The 22,022-nt window shown below is 33.9% G+C and overlaps 1 protein-coding gene across 23 annotated transcripts in view; it reads right to left on the bottom strand.

Moving 5' to 3' along the window:
• The window catches only part of LOC116851603 (bromodomain adjacent to zinc finger domain protein 2B-like), a 401,190-nt gene that overhangs the window by 48,950 nt on the left and 330,218 nt on the right, over positions 1–22,022 (bottom strand). For 14 of the 23 annotated variants that reach the window (XM_032831181.1, XM_032831197.1, XM_032831190.1 and 11 more), the window contains 7 exons: positions 12,770–12,997; positions 10,658–10,843; positions 9,926–10,160; positions 9,751–9,768; positions 6,097–6,340; positions 2,262–2,523; positions 179–561 (listed from right to left, as the gene is read on the bottom strand). In XM_032831181.1, coding sequence (XP_032687072.1) covers positions 179–561; positions 2,262–2,523; positions 6,097–6,340; positions 9,751–9,768; positions 9,926–10,160; positions 10,658–10,843; positions 12,770–12,997 — 1,556 coding nt within the window. The remainder of the gene's footprint in view (positions 1–178; positions 562–2,261; positions 2,524–6,096; positions 6,341–9,750; positions 9,769–9,925; positions 10,161–10,657; positions 10,844–12,769; positions 12,998–22,022) is intronic. The other 9 variants (XM_032831192.1, XM_032831203.1, XM_032831202.1 and 6 more) reach the window with 5 other exon arrangements.

Below are 22,022 nucleotides of genomic sequence, written 5' to 3'. Positions count from 1 at the left end.
TAGAACGGTCAACTTAGTTAAGAATCAGAACAAAGGAGGAAAACGATACTTCGTTAAAGCAGAATATGATCACAACGTTAAAAAAGCAATGTCGCGAGTGATACAGTTCGAAAAAGTTTGTTACTTCCGAAAGAAATATCTCGAGCTCGAGATCTCTCGGTCATCCTTTCGCCTTTACCTGATTCTTATCGTCACCCTGGCCGGTGGCGGAGGCGTGCAACTGCGCCGCCAATATATTCGACCTCAGCAACGACACTTGGTGAGACAATGGCACACTAGGATCCAAGGTCGGAGTAGGCTTGATCCCGAGGGCTCTGCTCTGAGCCAACAGCGAGGCGACGGTATTCTTCTTGGGTTTCGACACGCCGCGGCCAAGATTCCGCGGCCTGCCGTCCTTGTGATGCGTTGTGCTCGCGCTCTCGCTCTCCTCGCTACCGCTACTCGGCCGCTGCGGCGAGTCCGCGGCGGCGAACAGCTGCGCCAAAGAGGGACTAGGCGACGCCGGTACAGGCACCGAATTCTGCGGCACTCTTCTCGGTTTGGGTCCGGGCTTTCGTCTCGCTGTGTCAATCCGATAAACATTGTTAACTCGACGGTGATCGAAAGCGAGAACACGGAAATTCGCGGGAAAATCGCGAGTTCTAACAGGAAAGAATAGGGGGTAGAATCTATTAGACGCTTTATAGCATTCTAACTATACATATAATGAGACAATATTTAATATAGTATTAGGTTGGTGCAAAAGATTTGTCGTGTTTGTTAAGTAAATGAAGTTAAGTAAAAAGTAAAAAACACAATTATTCAGTTTCGGAGGTTAAGAACACTGATTAAAAAAATATTTGTTACATGGAATTTTTTATGTGTTTTTTAACACATTTTATGTATAGAATTCAGAAATAAATTAAAAATTTCTCAACCACACACACATTCAGAGTTTTTTTTTTATATAACAGTCATCTGAACTTTAATACATAGTATATGAGACATCACACGTAAAAAAAATTCGCAATTCGATTTTATTTAAAAAATTTTTTTAAAGTATTATCAATATTAAATATCTTCTACATATAAAGTTCCTTTATTTATATATTATATCTATATATAATTGTCTCTAAAAATAATATATACATTTGCAATATATTTATCTATAAAAATTCATAAGAATTAACAATTTTTCTCTTTTTCCACGATTTCTCTCAAATTACGCTCAAGATATGATAAAAACTCATATATATTTTATTTAAAAAAAAATCATACAAGTCAAATAGAGTAGAAAATCACTAGCTTCTACATCTTAAACAAATGTTTATAGAGTTATATATAGAAAAAATCAATATTTTTTTATATTTAAATATCACATTACTGGGAAATCCTGGATAAAGAAAAAATTTGCATTCTTTAATTTAACATAAAACTTATTATATAAATCACATAATTTGATTCATGTGATAAAAAAGTTGTTTTATAGACTATTTTTATGGATGAAATGAAAACCGACTTGATATTTTTGTAAACATCGAACAAAGTTCTCTCTAACAAGGTCCTTCTTTTTGCTTTTAATACCTAAACTAACCTAATATAAAGTTATATTTTTCAAATTATCTGTATTTTTTTCTCTTTCCTATCACTTTTCAATTTTGTTGTCTATATTTTAATCTCATTTTATTTTATTCTATAACTAAATGGATTTCCAATTAATAAAAATTCTAGTTAATTAAAATAATAATTAAATCATTATTATCCTAGTTATATATATTATTATATAACTGTTTACACTAAAAACGGCTTTGAAGCCTATAAAGCGTCTAATGGATTACAACTTGGAACAGACTTAATTTCGATTCTAAAAGAACATCTCTCTCGGCTTAAAAAGTTTCGCGCGAGCCGAAGAGAGAATTAAGATTACAGAAACAAAGAAGACGTTCCGATTCAACGAACGACCCGAGAATAACGATTACCGCGCATCCCCGGTAATCGACGATTACCCGGAAGTCATCGGCCCGGTATTCACCTCGATTACGGCGATCGATCCCGAGTTCAATCGGCACGCGTATTCCGATCGATCCGAAAGACGGTACGAAAAACGTGAACGGCGAGTGACCTGTTCACGTGCGCGAGAACAACGCTCCTCTTCTTTACCGTTCTATTTGCCGAGCAATTTCCCTCGTCGAGTAAAAACACACGGCGCTTTTACGCCACAATGGCTTTAAAACGGTAACGACCGGAAACAAGCCGCCGCCGCGGTGCACAGTTATACTTACACGTTCGATCGGAGGCGAGTAACGATTGGCTTAAATTACTGAGCTGACTGAGCGGCTGACTACCAGAAATCGGCGAGCTACTGCTCGTCGTGGCGGGCTTTAGGGAGAGATTTAGGGGCGCGTCCGAGTCGTTGACGTTGTTGGCGTTACTGCTGGTGGTGTACGCCGTGGGCGCTGAGAGAACCGAACCGTTGGTCGAATGGGCCGGCAGCTTGATCACCTCCACTCGATCCACCGAGTCTCGGTACTCGTTCGAGTCGGTCTGGAAGGTAAAGATCGAATGCTAACGATTACACGCGATGCATGGCCTAACGGCTTTTCCTACGGCGACTAAATGAACATTCGAATGCACGTTATCATTCGTTGCTTTTTCTACTGTAGCTTTTTGGTCCAAGAAAGCAACGGATACATGGATTGCGAAATGATGTTAACCCCTTTAAGGTCTAGTGTATACAAGGTGTCCCAGATTCTCCCCCACACTTTTTGTGGAAACGTAGAACGGATTGAGATGAGCGTAAAAATCCCATACTGTTTTGCGATATTCTCAATAAATTTCGCGGTATTCATTAAAGAAGATTGGTGAGTGATCACGTGTAATATGGTAGATAAGCTGAAATGACGCTGTTGTATACTTACATTATACATTAGGTAAAATCAAACTGAACAAAAAGATCCTCTACTATTTTGCAAATAACCACATAGATTTTTAGATTATTAATTAGAGAAGATTTGTGTATTATTGCGTACAATCATATAATAATTTTCTTTCATTAACTTTTAATAACTAAATATCTACGTGGATTATTTGCAAAATAATAAGGTGCTTTTTTGTTTAATTTGATTAATGTACAAGCACACAACGTCAACTCCATATCATTTTACCATATCGGGTAAAACTACGATTTCCGGAGCGCCAAGTTTTGACAGCAGATTCTGTATTTATAAACAATTATAAAGAAAAGTGAAAAGGTAATGAATGTGGCTATCTGCTTTATTTTAGGAGATATAAGGGTTTTTAGTTGCAAATTTAGAAATCAACGACATATTTTTGTTATTTGCAGACTATTTTCGCGTTATCCAGAATGCACCACATGGAGGTATAATCTTCGCCTTACTAATCTAATGAGTCTACAATATATTAAAAATGGATACTGAAAAAACTAGCGAGGCCTCTACGCAAGGTAGAATGTATCATAAATATATCTATTAAATCTTCGCCTTACTAATTGATGAACCTACAATATAAAAATGGATATTAAAAAGATTAGCGTTTATGTAAACTAGGACGTATTACGAATAATTCTAAAAAAGATTATATGTGTTTGAAATGCTCTATAGAATTTCATTTTTCTTTTTATAAATGTTACTTTTGCATTACCGGGAGGCTTTGCTCCCTGTACTCCTTTTGATGTCCTTTCTCCCATATTAAAAATCGAAAATAGTCTAAAACTAATAAAAACATATTTACGTCAATTTTGAAAATCTCAACTAAAAACCTCTATATCTTGCAAAATAAAGCTACTTATCATTCTTTAACTTTTGTTTATAATCGCTTGTAGATGCAGGATCTGCAGTCAAAACTTGGCGCCCCGGAAATCGTAGTATCCCCCATATCGCGTGTAATCATTCACCAATCTTCTTTAATTAATATCTCGACTATTGTTACGAATATCGCAAAACGGTATAGAATTGTTATATTCATCAATCCGTTTTACGTTCCCATAAAAATTGCGGAGAAAAATCTGGGACACGCTGTATAATCATTTACATTCATTACATTTTTTATACTGGCAAATTTTTTATGTTTTTGTGTATTTAATGTTTTATCGATATAATACTATCGATATCTTCTAGATAAAGCTATATTCTTTGTTCCAACTCATAAAATAGTGATTTTCTCGTTGAAGGAACCAATATAGCGATCATATGCAAAGCACAATTGTTCGAAATTATCTAAGGTTTTTCATGAAATAAAAGTAAGCAAATTTTATTTTTTTAATTTTCTATCAATGCTTCAAAATAAAAAAATAAGATTTATTAAATTTTGTACCCAAGACACACACGTATAAATTTTAATATACATAATTATGTATATTCAGAAAACTGCGTACTTTTTAACAGTTGATTTTATACGAACCACAACACTCTTTCATCAGAAGCGTCTTTCAAGATTTATTTTATAAACAAAAACATTTTATTCAAAAGATGCCTGAGCCTTTAAAAGGATAATATTATTTTAACTTATTGACTGTCACGGCAATCATCGGTGGTCTCCCGTGAGACAAATCACCTCATATGATAATAAAATTAAAGTAGAAAATTCGTTTAATTATACTATATAATACATTTCGTATATAATATAGTTATTGCGAATTTGTCATCACATACGAATATAAAGATGTGTGACGGCATAGTGTGTGCTACTGTAGTATTATATAATCACAAGTATATGAAGCACGTTAATTGGCATGGTGGTTCACCACTATGAATAGAAGATGGTTTACTACACACCAAAAAATATATAGAAAAATATATACTGCATTCAAATAAATATTATTTATTTTAAAAGGAGATTCTAAATAGACGAAAAAATAGAAAATTTTACCAATTTTTTTTCATAGAAATGAATAAAGATATTAATATAATGGTTTAACAATATTACTTATCAATGCTTTAAGCATAAAAAAATATTTTGTTATTAGAAAAATTGAAATTTAACCATCCAGATAATTTTTTAAATATTTTATTATATTTATATAAATATAATTTTTTAAAAACATCTTTTTATCTAACAAAGATAAATACTACATTCAAACTAATTCTTATATTAATATCTTTATTCATCTCTTAAGAAAATATTTGTAAAAACCTGTTGAGCATTGAAAAAATCAGTAAAAATCTGCGTGGCAGTCAAAGTTAACGCATTATATGATTAATATACCGAGTGTCCCACAACTGATAGAACACCCGTTAGAGGTAGGTAGGGGGTGAAATTTGGAACTGAAAGTTCCTCTTCCATTTTTGGATCCGAAACAATTAGTTAATGAGATATTAATTAATTAAGTCTACCAATCCGCCCCGAGTGAGCGCTCAGGGCTCAGGACGCGGTGGACTCCTTAGGGGCCCTGCTTGTCCACGTTGTTAAGGGTTTTGCTTTTTCTTCCTTTTTTTATATCATAGAGAAATAAATAAGGATAAATGAGTGAGTGAGTGAATGTGTGGATGGGTACTTGATCGGGGCTAGTGGCAAGTTTTCAATGTATGGGGCTGATGTATTTTTGTATGCGGTTATGAGTGCATGGATAATTTGAATATTTTTAGTGCAAGTGGGCGGAGTAATTGCACTTTATGTGCCGGAGGGGGAGGGCATGTGTGGTATGCTTCCTTCAAGTGTGCGGATGACTTAAAAGTTTTCTGCATGTCGGTGGTTAAGTATTGTAAATGATTTTAATGTGTATATACAAAAAGGAGAGAAAAATAGATAAGCAGAGCTCCTGAGGAGTCTATGGCGTCCTACATCCCTGACTCACTCAGGGCACTAAGGATTGGCAAATTTAATTGATTAATATTTCACCAACTAATTGTCGGATTCAAAAATGGAAAAGAAACTTTCAGTTCCAAATTGCACCCACTACCTATCCCTAACGGGTATTCTACCAGTTGTGGGACACCCTATACACATGAATTATATGCTTACAATAATACAAATGTCACTATAATATGGATGGTCAAAAAACTCAGAGTTATGAATTAGAGTAAATATGTTAATGAACTTTTCGTGATTTTCCAGATGGGTCCGAAGTTCGAAATCGCGGTAATATTCGAAAAAACGTACCCCCGTGCGATTGTACTTTCTCGGCTCCATTATTAACGATGTAGACGTCGTGTTCGTCTGATGCCCGCTGAGGGCAGGAACAGGCGGCGGGTGTACGCTGACACTGGGAGTGTCCAAGGATATTGTCTTCTTCCTGCCGCGATTCGTCGTCCCAGGTACCTTCGGGCCGACTATACTCGACGTATACTTGATGATCTCCGTGTCGGGAGGTAGACGCACACCTCCCAATATACTGCTAGGATCACTAGAGAAGAATTCATCCCCATGAAATATATTTTTTTTCCTTATCGATTTATCCGTATTCTTTCTTTTTTCTTATTATTCAACAATTGATGACATAATCGCGTATGTGAAATTTAAACCGTAACTTCAATTCAATAATCAAACTTCACCGAAAGCTTGTAAGAAAGATCGGTACATAGATCGACGAAATAGTCTTAACACGTCAAGTTTTACCATTCTAGAATTTTCTCATGAAAACTCCATCTTCCAAGAATTTCCATTCTAAGTTCTAAAGAATGATATAATTTTAATAAAATATTTTAATAAAATTTTAATAAAATGTATAGTATAATATGATATATAATAAATAAATGTATTATACGTGAAATGTGTATGAGATAAATGTATAATAAATAAATGTACAGTAAATAAATAAATATATGATTTATGATAAATTTATAATAAATGCATAATTTAATGACATAATGTAAAGTATAACTTTATGCGTTAAGCAGATCTAAAGCGTATATTCAAATGAAACATGTACCTATCAAATGTACATGGCATAAAAGTTAATCAAACTAACAATACGTAATCGAAATTCTAATAATTTTTACTGTATCTGTATTTAAGAGAGATTTAATTATCTGTATTTTAGAGAGATTTAATTATAAATTTATATTGTGTGTGTAGTATACATAGAACTTTTATAATACAACAAATTTCTTCTAATTTGACATATTTGTATACAAAACAACAGTTATAAAAAACTGTCATAATAATAAAAAAAATACTTAAGCATATTTTAATAAAATTCATACAAATTTACTATCAGATTAACACAAATTTTGATCTTTCGATAAGAAAATTCATAAAATCGACAATATATAAGTAAAAATATTATTTCTACTCATATATTAATTGAAACAACACAACACAGATATGATAAGTTAGTGCCAAATCTGAGAGAGAGACAAATAACATCATACTATTATTTTTATATTTATTTCTATTTTTATTTATGTTAATATAATATCTATGTATTTATAATTCAAATTAAATGAAACTGATCATTAATCAAATACAAGATCACGTCGTGTTTATATTTTTTTTCTCATAATTGGTATCAGTGTATGTGAAGCTAACGTCTCATTTCGTGAAAATTCACAAACAATTTAAAATTCCGTCTTTCTTTTTAATTAGTTCTAGAGTTCCTGATAGACTAAACAAATAGTTCTGTTCATTAAAGCAGAAAAAATCTGTCCAGATAAACAAAGACGCCAGCTTCACGCTGCATCTCAATTATTCTAAGCATGTTTGCTGCTATATCATACTAGATTTTGCAAAATCTATAATTCTAGAAGAGTTCTATATAGAATTCTGTTGTATAAAAGCAAAAATAATTACAAATAAATAAAGATAAGCAGCAATGATGTAATGAGCATACATATTGATAAATTAGTCGAAATTTCAGAGTTCTGACCATTTTAAAAGAGTTATCGTATAATCCTTAGCATATTAAAGCATTTCCTAAAGAGTTCTGAGCACTAGCAAAATGTTGTACAATTTTTAAATAAATTTATACTATCCGAGCGCCTTGTACTTAATGAGAATAGAATGAGGCACCAGTCGAAATCTCGGAATTCTATCCATCCCAAAAAAGTTTTCGTATAGTTCTCAGCATGCTAAAGTATCTCTTAAAGAGTCCTTGGAAAGAATACAGTGGATCTTAAAATTTACTCTGAAATATGTTATTTTAAGGACAGAAAGTTGTTTTAAATCACTCTATTTAATACAATGCTATACCTATAGAAAGAAAATGAGAACTCCGAGACACCGGATGACGTCTTACACTATTTTCTCTAAGTACAAGACGTTCAGGCGATATTAATTTATTTAAAAATCGTACAACATTGTTAGTGCTCAGAACTCTTTAAAAAATATTTTAACATGCACATGACTATATAAAAAATATTTTAAATAAACGAGAATTCCGAGATCTCGACCAGCGTTTCACTCTATTTTCATTAAATACAAAGTGCGTGGGCGGTTTTAATTTATTAAATCATACATCGTTAAAGTATTCATAACACTTTAGAAAATTCTTTAATATGCTACAAACTATAATTATATAAAAATTATATATAATACGAAATAATTTTAATTAATAATTATAATTAATAAAATTATTATAATTAATAATTATAATTAATAATAATAATATACGAAAATTCTTTTAAGATAGCTAGAACTCCGAAATTTAAGCTAGCATCTCATCCTATTCTAAGTGTATATATAAAGCGTTTCAGCGATATTATTTTATTTAAAAGTGATACAACATTGCCAGTACCCAGAACTTTTTATAAAATGCTCTAGCATGCACAGGATCATACGAGAAATACTTTAGATAAACGAGATTTCTGAGATCTCGGCTAGTAGCTCAACCTATTTTTTTTTTTAGGTACAAAGCGCTCGGGCATTATTAATTTATTTAAAATCGTACAACACATTGCTAGTGCCCAGAACTTCTTAGAAAATACTTTGATATGCTGAGGATTATGACAATTATTTTAAAATAATCAGAACTCCGAGATTTCGATTAGTTTAACAACCCAATATTTATTATATTATTGCCACTAATCTTTATTTATTTATAATTATTTCTTCTTGTTTTTACAGCAGAACTCTTTACAGGACTCTTTTAGAACTATAGATCTTGCAAAATCTAGCATGACAGTGAAACTCGTTTAGAACAAACTGAGGTTCAGCATGAAGCTGGCGTCTCAGTGTATCCGAATCTATTTTTTCTGCTTTAATGAGCAGAACTATTTATTTAATCTATCAGGAATTCTAGAACTAATTAAAAAGGAAAACGGGACTCTAAATAGTTTATGAATTTCTGCAAAGTGGGACGCCAGCTTCACACACACTTGGTATTAACATGAAATGAGTTTTAGAAATTTATCTTGTCACTTTTAAAGTATTCAAAAAGTTTTAAAATAAAAAGGAAAACAATTAAATATTATGACATTTACGAATTTCATTTAATATTATAAAATTATTTTTCTAGTCATTTTAAACGATTTTATTAATAAAATACAGATTGAGAGTAATAGCGCCGAAACATTCTTAAGACTATTATGCCGATCTATGTTGTAGTCAGTGAAAGAAAAATTGCAACACTGTTTTTTCAGTGAATTTTACAATGTACCTGTATCTAACAAATTTTTTTTAATTAAATTCTTCGAAAAAATTTTTTCTGCTGTATACCGGATGCGTTCTAAAGTTCATCGGTGTGAAAGTGTTAAGATCTTTCTGACCACTGACTATTCGTTCACCAGGAAAGATTCTATTCCGATCGCAAAGTCGCGTCTCTCTCGCGCAGAAGCATCGCGGAATCGACTTCGTGAGTGTGTCAACTGGCATATTCACCTTCCTTCCTTGGCGGAACTGTTGCGACGTGAGAGAAGGCGCAGCGTGAAAATACAATTTCGACAGGAGTTAAACGACACGATCCGCGAAATTCGGTGGCGTCGGTAACGGCGTGTACTTAAGCATGCAGATGAGAGGAGGGGACTAACTGACTGCCTGAATCTCCCTATCTTACCTGACGACATTCGTTTGCGAATTTGGCGTGCTGCTGACGGGGGTGTTGTGATGAGAGGACGTCACCGGCGCTTGAGTGGACACCGGTAGACTGCTGCTCGTCATACTCGGAGTCGTCGAGCTACTACTGCTGGCTGGCGTCTTGTGACTCTTGCTTGACTTAGCTGTTCGGTCGTGGAAACGGACGGTGCGATTACAAACTCGCGTTCTGCCGCTTCGACCCGATCCCGGTATTGCTGTCGGAAAAGTCCGCGTTCGTCTCTTTCTTTCTCTTTCTCTCACTCACTCCCTCTCTCGGCTCGGCGATCGTCGACTCGATCGCGCAGGTGGGACAATCGTAATCTTATGTGTCTCGAGAGTTCTCCACGTCGCAGGAAGATAGGTAAAGAAAAAGGGAGAAAAAAGCACGCGACTAAGGGCAAATCTTGAGAATTTTAGAGAATTTTACTTTCCTTTCTTTTTTTCATCGATCGTGAACGACAAGTCGCGAGAGCGGAAAATAAAAATTGACGATGTATCCTTACGGGGAGACAGGCTGCCAAGTTTTCAACGTTAAAAAGAGATAATATGGCATCTAAAAATACACCGTTGTCTGACTATTCCGAGCGCGCGGAGTCATCGACGCAGCTAATTCTGAAAGGACTCCGGGTGGCGATCGAGGATTAAGCCGTAACGTACGAACGCGGACGTTTCTCGAGCATCGCGCGCCGACGTCGATCGTGTTGCTACTTACACTTACTGGACTTGTGGGACGAGAGGGACGGGGGATTAAGTAGAGAGGCGGGATAGGGCGGCAGGAGGCTCTCGGCACCGGGTGGAAATCCGGGGAGTCCTGCCGCTCCTTGTAGCCTCGCGATGTAGTCCTGCGCCGCCAGATGAGAGGCCATTGTCCACCATGCTGCGCTCGCCGGATTGATGCCTGCAACGTGAACAATCGGCGTCCGCCGTGCCATTCGGCTCATGTGAATCCGCCGTTCGGTATGTAAAAGGAGAAGAGAAAAAGAAAAAAAGAGAGAGAGAAAATAAAAGGCGGAAAAGAAAACATCAGTCTTAAAAAGCACGACCCCTCGCGGCCGATTCGATCTTGACCCTAGAAATGTAGTGTAACTCTTATTCATATTGAAAAAAATACTTAAGCTCCCTCTCTAATACTTATTTCATCATCTAATGAAAAAAATTCAAATATTTTTTTTCTGCAAATAGATATTACTTGAACGAGTAAAAATTACTTATACCTATCCAGATAGTACGTAAATCTGGCGGCAACTTTACCAGTGGATTTTTAAAGATTACGTCCTTTATGAGTGGTTCATATGGAGGAACTCATATTTATTACATAAACTGACGAAATAAAAATACGAGAAGGGTGATCAAAATCTGCTCAAAACAATGTTACATAAGATGTAATATAAAAATGTAAGTGTAATTTTTAGTAAATTAATAGCTTTCTGCTAATTAATGTAACAAAAGTTTATATTATTATATATATAATTTTAATGATTAATTAAATACGGTATATTTGTCACACGTTGAATGCGATGAGGGTCTTCGATGACCGGCACTATGATACTGTAATGCCTTATTAATTTATCGCAAATGCTACTGTATATTAAAGTTCATTAATACTTTTAATATTTCCTTTAATATTTGCTATTAATTTATTATTAAAATGCAGTAAATTATTGTAACAATTCAAATAAATGAGCAATAATAAACCAATGAAATAAGCTTGCAAATATATGCATCAATCGTATTTATTTATCGTAATCTTTGAATTGTTTGGAGTAAAATTTCAATAGAATGACAGCCGAGTCACTCGAGTTTGAGTGACTTTTCACTCATACAAGGTAAATATTCCACTCTGAATCAAAAAAATATTTTCGCTCAAAATTGAAAAATGAATCTAATATATTACACTGTTACAGTATTACTGTTACATAAATGTTTCAATCGATTAGAGTGAATTTGTTCACTCAATCGTAATCACATAAGATTACGATTAATGTATTCATTTGTACGTAGTTAAAATCTACATTTTTTTTAAGCTAAATTAAAGCTTAAATTTTCACTTTACAATTTCAAGTGATTTCTTTATTATCGCTTCGAGTGAAGATACTGTCACTTATCACTCATTTTGTGTGAGATTTCGCTCCAATAAACTTGAAGAGTAACGTAAAACACTCAATTATTGACATCTTCCTTAGCCGTTGGCGAATTTTCTTTTGCAATCAGCGACATTTGCTGGTTTTAGTTGTTAAATTCTTTTTTGTCAAACTAAATTAAAATTGTTAACATATATCGATGATTGCAAGAAAAACCAGGTTTTTCCAGAGTATCAATAACTAATGTATGTTTTTACCAAAGCCAATTAAATCTTAGCCAGAGTTTAAGTCTTTAAATAGAGTTTAAACTCAAATTAAAATTTAATCGACGTTGGTAGAAATATACATAAGGGATATGTCAGTATTTGGGTGTTCCGCCTTATCTTTGATTATTCGAGCTTCCATTATGCTTCGGAACGATCAATGAAAATTAGCGTGACAGTCAACATGTGTCAAATCGTGCTGTAGCGAGGATCTAACGGCGCACATGTCCGTTACGTACGTTTCTCTGTACTCGCGCACATGTCGCGTGTCGACGAGCCAACTAACGATCCCAAATTATCGCGAGATCGGCCTCGCGAAGAGACGCGCTTCCGAGAGGACACGCCGCGCGTAGTCGTTCCCCGACGTCGACGGCGACGTGTATAGTCGTGATAATCGATGAAACTAACAGAAGGGCTCCTCTCGAAGGAGAACGAGACGAAGGGGAGATAAGAGGGGTGAGATGGGGAAAATTGACTTACCCAGACTCGCGGCTTGACTGGCAGCTACGCTGAGCGTCCCGAGGCTACTGTGGGAATACGGGGGCGGGGGTGGCGCCGAAGCTGGCGTGTGGCCCCCGAAGCCAGGCGCTGAGCCCCCTCGGCCCAGAATAGCATAAGCCGATGGCAAATGGTGGGCCCCCAAACCGTAACCACCCGGCATCCCGCCGAAGAGCGACGACGCCGCGCTGTCGCCCCGAGGCCAATATGCTAAAATTAAAATCGTAGAACTGCATGAATGGACGGTAACGGTAACGGCGAAGGTGGTGGCGTAGAGTCGGGAGAGAGTGAAATCGCTGATGTAAAGTAAAGGTTATAAAATAAGTATATATAGGTAATATAGAAAAGGAGCTTATTTTTTTACACGGGTTGTTCCAGATTTGTCTCCGCAACGTTCGTAGAAACGTAAAATGGACTGAAGTGAACATAAAAGTCCCATACGTTTTGAGATATTCGCAATAATAATCGAATTTAATTTATTAATTAAAAAAGATTGGTGAATAATCACACCCAATATGGTAGATGAGCTGTAGTGGCGCTGTCTGTCGTTGAATGTCTGTACATTAGATCAAACTGAACAAAAAAGTTATCTACCATTTTGCAAGTAATTATATAGATTTTTAGGTATTAATTAAAAAAGATTTGTGCATTATATCGTGCAAAATCATATAACAATTTTTTTCATTAATAACTAAGAATCTACGTGGTTATTTGCAAAATGATACAGGACTTTTTTGCTCAACTTGACCTAATATACAAGTACACGATAGCACATATCGCCACTACAGCTCATCTATCATATTGCACGTCATCATTCATCAATCTTCTTTAATTAATAGCTCGACTATTATTACAAATATTGCAAGACGGTATAAAACCTTTATGTTCACCTTAATCCATTCTACATTCCCACAAAAATTGCGAAGACAAATCTGGGACATCCTATAAAGCACTGCACTCTGATGCCAACTGGTGGAAATTATTGCATTTGTTATGAAACGTAAAGCTATGCGTCAAGCAAGAAACATACATGAAGGTATAAACCATTTCCTACTTTCGTTTCGCCTGAAAATTAGATATTGTGACAGTCGAGTCGCTTTTACTCGTTTAAGGTAAATTCACTGATGTTTATATTCAATTTTTATGCTTTCAATATAGTTGTATTAATCATATTTTACCATTCAATTGCTATTCCTAATTTGCTTAATGAAAATATTATCGTGTAAAACGTGATGTAATATGGGCCATTGCAAAGCTATAATTAACAATCTGAAGAATTCATATAAAAATAGGCCAGATTTTCTTGCGTTTCATTCTGCATTAAATACTAATGTTATTTTTCCTTCATGTACGCAAAAGAGTGACAAAAATCATAGCAGTCTATAAATGTTACATTGGCCTTCTTTGCTTGTCCATACGTATTTGAGCAAAATTCTCAATGCTGTATTGCACAACCAAATTCTATAGATCTTTTAACCATAATATTCGATTTGCAGATCACAACAGAAAAACAGCAATCCTTTCAGTTAAGGCAACTATATAGGTTGGATCAGAACTAGTATAACTAAGAAGGAAGTGATCATACGCCTCAAAATAAATCAAAATAATTCAATAACTTTTCTCCGATTGAAGCTCCGTTTTCTAGAAAAATAAATTTGAAAATTTATCGAGAAAAAAATTACTTTGAAAAAGACATAATACATTCGAAGCAGTTCATAGTAACTTAATTCATAGAATACAACTTTACATACGGCAAAACGGCCAACGATACATGTTTCAATTTTCAACAATACTTGTAATTCAACTAAACAATCAATGTTTAAAAATAGTAATTTGGTTTATTTAACCTTGAGAGTAAACTGATAATTAATTCTTATTAACAAGCCATAACTAAAATTCTATCGCTTAAAGAAAATATATTGAGAAAAAGATGTTTAGCATTTTTGTAACTATAATCATATAGAGAAGTTATTATTATAAATTATGGTTAAGAAAACTTTTTTTTAATTAGACTTAATTAGTGACAATAATCTTATATGCATATTATTGCTACCATTTTCGTGTTAGAACAGTAATAAAATATTGGATCCAAAAGTAACTATAATCTCAGATCAACTATTTTCTTTCTGTTAGTGTAACTAGTAGTAGTAAAACCGAATTCGCCGAATTTCAGTCAAATATACTCGACAAATTTTCTAATTCATTTTTTTTTTTTAAACCTGTCAGTAACTTCCATCGGAGAAAAGTTACTAAACCATTACAATTTATTTTAAGGCGTAAAATTACCTTCTTCTTGATTGTACCACGAATTCTGACTCATACTGTACATGAAAATGTACTAATTGAATATTACGTATAAGACTGTTATGACTGTGAAAACTGTATAGATAAGCATATATTAACAGCAATTTTTAACGCAATATCTATTTAACTTGAATTCACATAACTTTCTTTCTAACTATAGAGAATGTGATTGTAGCAATCAGAACAATTTTTTCTGTATATATTTACTTTCTGTCTTTCTGTTTATTCTGTTATGTTTATTTTCTGTACAAAATATGCATTATATATTCTAATAAATAATTTCAATTTGTTAATATATAAAATAATCTGTCCAATTATTATAAACAATGTTTTTTCAAAAATAAAAAGGTTTGTGTTTTATTGATTGTTACTCACTAATGTTCTTTGAATTTTCTTAGAAATTCATATTTAGATAGAAATTTAGGGCTCTAAATACATGTAGTAGCCTACTGTGTTATTCTTAAACGCATAAGTGTGTAATTAGCTGAAATTCTTCTTATACGTCTTTTGAATTACGGTTTTAAATTGCGTTATTTAACACATATTTATAATGTATTAATTAAAATGTTATACATTTGAGCATGTTAAATGATGCGACTTGAGACAGTAAAAAACGTGTAAAAAGAGATTCATCCAATTACACGTTTATGCGTTCAAAAATAACACACTCAGATTTGCAGTGTAACCAAGGATGCTTCAAAATAGGCATGCCTTCATAAGGTCCAGATATGGTCAAGATAGGCAAATTTCTGCCTATATAAGAATTTCGCGAATAGGTCATAAATTGATGCTGACGTGGAAGCCCGTAACGAAGCTTGTGCTAATAAGATTTAATCATGCTACAAATTCAAGTGTATAATTTTTACACGTTCATGTGTGTAAAAACGTGTAATTACTTTTTACGCATTTATATAATGTAATTTTGTTGTATCTGTGTAATACGTATTTTATCCGTGTAAGTTTACAATATTTAAATGAGTACTTTTTACACATGTACATTAAATTACATGTTTAAAATGTAACTCAGGTATTAACCCACATTTCTTTCGACTTCTTATTTTTCTTACATTTCATTTATCTGTTATTATTCAAGTTGCATTTAAATTTGGAATATCTTTTATTTGACTTGTGAATTTAATTTGAAAGAGTGCAGCCAAACCGCCATAGGTATTTAGCCCCATTTTTTGTAAGTTTGAAAATGGTCATAATTTTGGTATTTTCTGAAAGCTTATTGCGAGTAGATTTGAAATATATAAGTATCAAAGTGGCGCTCTATATCATCATTTGGTATCTTAGCTATGGTCACAACCATGGTTTTGTAATTCCGGACGAAAACATCTGCGATATTACTATAAGAATTAACAATGATCAATAAAATATCTTATTTTTCTCATTTTTTGTCCATTTTTTATATGCATTGACCTATGGCGCCATCTCTTGGAAGTGAAACTCTTTTGGACCATTTTTCTCTGAAACGGTATGGAGCGCTACCTTGATACTTATATATTTGGAATCTACTCGCAATAAGCTTTCAAAAAAAAACCAAAATTATGACCATTTTCAAATTTACAAAAAATGGGGCTAAACTTGGCCGCTAAACTTTTAGATTTCTTTTATCGCACTTCGAATAACATGGCTTTCAATGGCTTGGTACGCCATTAGAAAGCTGAAATATGCATTTACATTGTAGCTTTGCTGATTGTTGAAAAAAAAAAAAAACATTGCATAATCGGTTCCATTATGCTCCTTTACATAAACAAATCGATGAATAACAATACTCAGACGGGACTTACTAAGTCGTGACACGGCCAAACGATGATATCGCGAGGAGTAATCACATCGTGTTTCAAAGGGTTTTCGGACAAAAATGATTCAACGAAAACGTACGCGGGCGAGATCGCGCGAACCGGAACTGTTGAATCGTCGCAGGCTACTCGGTTCGCTCGCTGCGATAAATATACCGACGGTCCAATTATAGTTATAAAATCGAGATGCCGATTCGGAGCTGCATTTCAGGGAAGTTCGAGATACGGAGATTCCTCGAGGAATTAATTTGTGACATGGGCGCGCGCACACACGCACACACACACACACACACATACACACACGTTGAGGCATACTCTAGCGCACAGTTCGGAGTCACGATAATTCGTCCGTGTTCGCTTTGGAAGCACTTCCGACGATTAAATTCGCGCGGAGGAACACTTCAAAATCTCGCCTTCGTCGTTTTCGTCGTCTCGGAAAATTAATCCACGACAAGCGAACATGAGAACACACACAGCTTTGTGATTTTTAATGCTTTTTACTTTTGTTCGTCGTAAACTGCTTCTCCCTCTAGATCGGGTCTGATTCTGTCCGTCGCGATATTGATTATCGCACAATTCTGTCGTATCGCGCGGACGCTTGTGCTTTGTATGTGTATGTATGCATGTGTGCATCGGCGGCTTGTATTGACTTTAGCATACCCGTTAATTCCTCGTGGTCATTTAAATAAATTAATTAATTAGCTGGAAACAATGTGTGTCATTCGTTACGCGATAATGTCGCACGTTAGTAGTAACGTTAGGCGATATATTAAGCTCTACCGTGCAGGATATTAATTTATGTATGCGTAAAAAAATAAAGGAACTTATGAGACTTCGAAGCGAATATGCACATAAATACATCACGCGACGAATAAATGCATCACTCATTCGCAGAGAAATGATTTCGTTACAAATGCATCATAAATGTTTGCAAAGAAGTGGGGATTGTTAAACATGTCGCGATAATTTTGCGGAATATTATTTCCGCCAACACGACATATAGTTTGCATATTCATTCTCGCAGGGACAGCATTTTCGTGATCGGCGCGCGTTGCCATACAATTGTTCGCATGCACACATTCTCGTCTGATTACGTTATTCTTGTCCACATATACCAGACATTATCGTCAGATTAAGCCTTCGTTAGCACACTTATACTGCAATTCTCAACATAAAATCGTAACACTCGTAACTTGTTTTCACAAGACTCGTAAGAACTTATGAATAGTTCTATGCGGGCCGTATGTCATATAACTCGTAAATATCTATTCTTTTTTTCTTTTTTTTCATAAACTATGATTTTACGATTTTACAATTTACTCGTATATTTGCTTAGAATTGTAGCATTAGTTTCTGTTAATTAATTTGGCTGAGTCTCTGTGAAACCAAATAACTTTTCTTGTATGCTTTTATTTAAATATCTATAAGACAGTGGTCGTAATTATAGATCATTCGAGTTTAAAATAACTTCCATTCATTTATATAAATTAATAAATCAAATATTAAAAACAACTATTAATGCCGATATAAGGCATCATAGTTTAAGCAAACTTTAAGATAATTTATTGTGAATTTAAAAAAATAATTAAGAATATTTATGCGTAAGGCTCATTTGTGCATCAGCAATTATTTCATTTTCCTATAATGAGTTATACGATATCCAATTTTATACTAATAATAATGTCCATATTCACATTATTTTCGTCTAGAATAATGGCGTATGTAGCACAATTGCTAATAGTTTCATAAATCTAAAGAGTTTGTAAAGCAATAATCTAGATTTTTTTCTGAAATATTAACAATGGTTGTGAATATAACCTATAGCACAAAAATATATATGAATATAACTTAAGATATAATTATGAAAAAAGGTAAAGAATATGAAAGAAATATTTTCCATATCTTCATTAGAATGTGTATTCTTTTTTTAATATATTAATAAACAAAGTTTGACTCGAAACAGAAACTCGACTAATGAAAGATAGTTACCTTAAATGTGTTTACAGATTTAAAAGTATCGGTATACAGATATAGTTTTGAAGATATAAAATTTAAAGAAAATAAATTTAAAAAAGAACCTAAGCCATTTTTATATTACTTCTAAACTCTTCGTAGCTAGTAGAACTTAGCTAAAATGCGAATTATGCGTTATTATTGCAAGACCAAAATATTTCAGACACAATCCTCTAAGTCAACGCTGTTCAGAGATAAACTGTTTGAAACATTGGAAAAGTGTACTAAATGGCATATTTTTATTGCAAGATATTAGAGTACTTGCAGAAAAGACAAATAACATTTTCGTTTCATTAGAATTATCAAACAAGGAAACTTAACTTCGATTCCGGCAGACTTTTCAGCAAAGGAGATATCAGACTTTTAATAATCTCTCATTTCTACATCTCATTTCTACGTGCGATTTATCGGAAGCCGCGAGGGACCCAAAATAGATAAAATTTTTTGTTGCAATTATTATTTTTAAAATAGATAATTCGAGATTTAAAAAAGAAGATAGTATATTGATTGCACTCTTTCCAGGGCAATCAGTGAAAATGGTATTGATTGAATCAATAACAGTATAGCACTAGTAATTAATAAGTATTTACTGATTTTCAGTGGAAATATCGCTATCTTGTTAGTTCGTCTTACATTTCACTGATTTCCGTCAATAGAAGTAAGATTTCACTGCAAAGTCAATAATATAGAAATGCATTATTTGCAATTTTCACAAGGATACATAGTTTGTAAACTGCAAATTGCATGTTGCAAGAAAGTAAAAAAGAAGGAATATAACAGTATTAATCATAATAATATTTCATTAAAAATGTAAAAGCAGTAATGAAGTGACTAATATACATTATACCAATATTTGTTGCATATCTAATGTTGTTCTGTTATTTCAATGTTTGCCAGTAAATATATTATAATATTCCGTAAATCCTATAAGGATACATTGTATAAGCATTAGTCTTAAGAACATCGTTACAGCCATTGGAAGTACCACGTGCCGCTCAATCGTCAAAGTATCGCTTAGCGTAGTTAAAACATAAATCTTGCTTTGATTCGAAAAGAGGATACGCTTGGAATGTATGTTAACAATTTTCGGTTTCCAACAATCACGAGATATAGGAAAAATTAGGAATATTTTTTTAAATATTTTTTACCGTATAAATAATTTTTAAAGTAATCTTTATAGTATACTATCGAAACGCTTAAAGTTTTGTTCGAAATCACAAGTTTACTAAAGTGACTTCCTTGGCAAATGATGTAGTTTATTTTGAATCTTCTAAGGTAAATTACTGCATTTATATCTGTGATCATCAGTAAATATTCATTGTTTCTCAGTGATTGCCCTGAAAAAAACATATAGAAAAAAGAAAAGAATTTTGCATGCTTTAAAAAAAGAAGATAACCAGGTATCCATTGAATTTGATAAGAACTTTACTTGCCGATTTATAAAGGTTGCATCTATGAGTTCTTTATGAGTGGTTCATAAAGTACTTATATTTATCACATATATTATAGAATGATGAAATAGAAATACGAAAAGAATGATTTAAAATGTACTCAAAACAATATATCATGTAATATGAAAATAAAATGTAATATGAAAATCTGAAAGTAGCTTTTAATAAATTTGCAACTGCATCAATACAACAAAACATTTATGTTATTGCATGATGTAAATTTAATGATTAATTCTGTATAATCTTGCAATGTAATTAAAACAATTGTGAAGTTTCCATCATCAACTGTTTTATGTGTCATCGTGATAATCATGAAAGTCTACATTCTGATAATCTGAAAACTCTACATTCATATATGTGCAATAATGGAAGACATAGCGACTGTGATTCCAGTTGTTCGCTTGGGTTAATGTGACCCACGAGTGCCAAACTGGGATTAATAATCGCATGATAAAAGATCGAATTCTTTAGAAAGAGAGAGTACACGTTCTTAAAGTAGCGCGAATAATATGTGTACACGCACACGCGTATACGCAAAAGTTCAAAGATTATTCATAAAAACTAGTTTTCATTCTTTGCGGCCAGTTCGTAATTAAAATAACTGTCAAACTATATTATCATGTTAACGATTATGCGAGAGAAATATAACACTGACAATGAAGTGGCTCTCGCAACACGAGAACGGATAAGTGATATAATTGACTAAATCGTGCATGCACGTTATAATTTTAGAAACTAAGTGCATGCGCCTAGTAGTATAGGCGCGATGAAAATAATTCACAGAAGCCAAGAACTCGTTATGATAATATCAATCGTACAGACGTCAGCAAAAGCTAACGATTCGTCGGAAGCGAATCGCGGGAACTCGCGGTTGTGAACTTGAGTTACGAGTGAGGAATGTAAATTTCGATCATATTTTTTTCGCTATCGCGCGGTATCCTCTCTTAAAAGACGACGAGATTTCACGACGTGTCGTGAAAGCATCGTCGTTCGCGAATATCACGGCGATCGTCCTTAAAAATTCATGCATTTCTGACGAATTGCCTCGGAACACGCGTGCTTATCGCGTCGAATCGCCTCAAATCGAATCATTCGTTACTTTAAGAATCCATTGTTCCTCTTTTTCTTTCCTCCCTCCGGCACGAGCGAGGCTTTTTACGCTCTGATATTATCAGCGACGTCTGTACACACGTACGCTACCGCACACCGCTGCAAACCTCGCATTTGCATTCCTTATTACATATTTGCATATCTAAATGCACTTAACTCATTCATCGAACATGCATAATAGCAGACAATTCAAGAGAGAGAGAGAGAGAGTTAGTGAACCCGATGAATACTCGGTGCTCATTCACGAGATACCATCTCGTAATTTCGAATGCGCAATTTCACTCACGGAATGTGCTTCGCTCTTCTGTATGATAAAGCGCGTAACAAACTCAATTAAACACGATGCAAAAATTCATAAGCGCGAGAACGCTAATATTTTCAATATTAAAATCCTAATATTTCTCGAAATGTTTCAACAAACAAATGGAACATTTCTGAAAAAAGAGTGAGAAAAGAAAGAAGAAAAAAAAGAGAAAAAAGTGATTGCAACCGATTCCCGATTGCTTCACGACGTCGTTACGTAAACCATCTCCCCTTCCCCCCCCCCCCCCG

This window comes from Odontomachus brunneus, unplaced genomic scaffold (genome assembly GCF_010583005.1).
Source record: "Odontomachus brunneus isolate Ranch 3 - 2012 unplaced genomic scaffold, Obru_v1 Obru_scaffold_180, whole genome shotgun sequence".
Classification (NCBI taxonomy): Eukaryota; Metazoa; Arthropoda; class Insecta; order Hymenoptera; family Formicidae; genus Odontomachus; species Odontomachus brunneus.
Note: the sequence above shows the minus strand (reverse complement) of the source record. Positions and strands in the feature narration are given on the sequence as shown.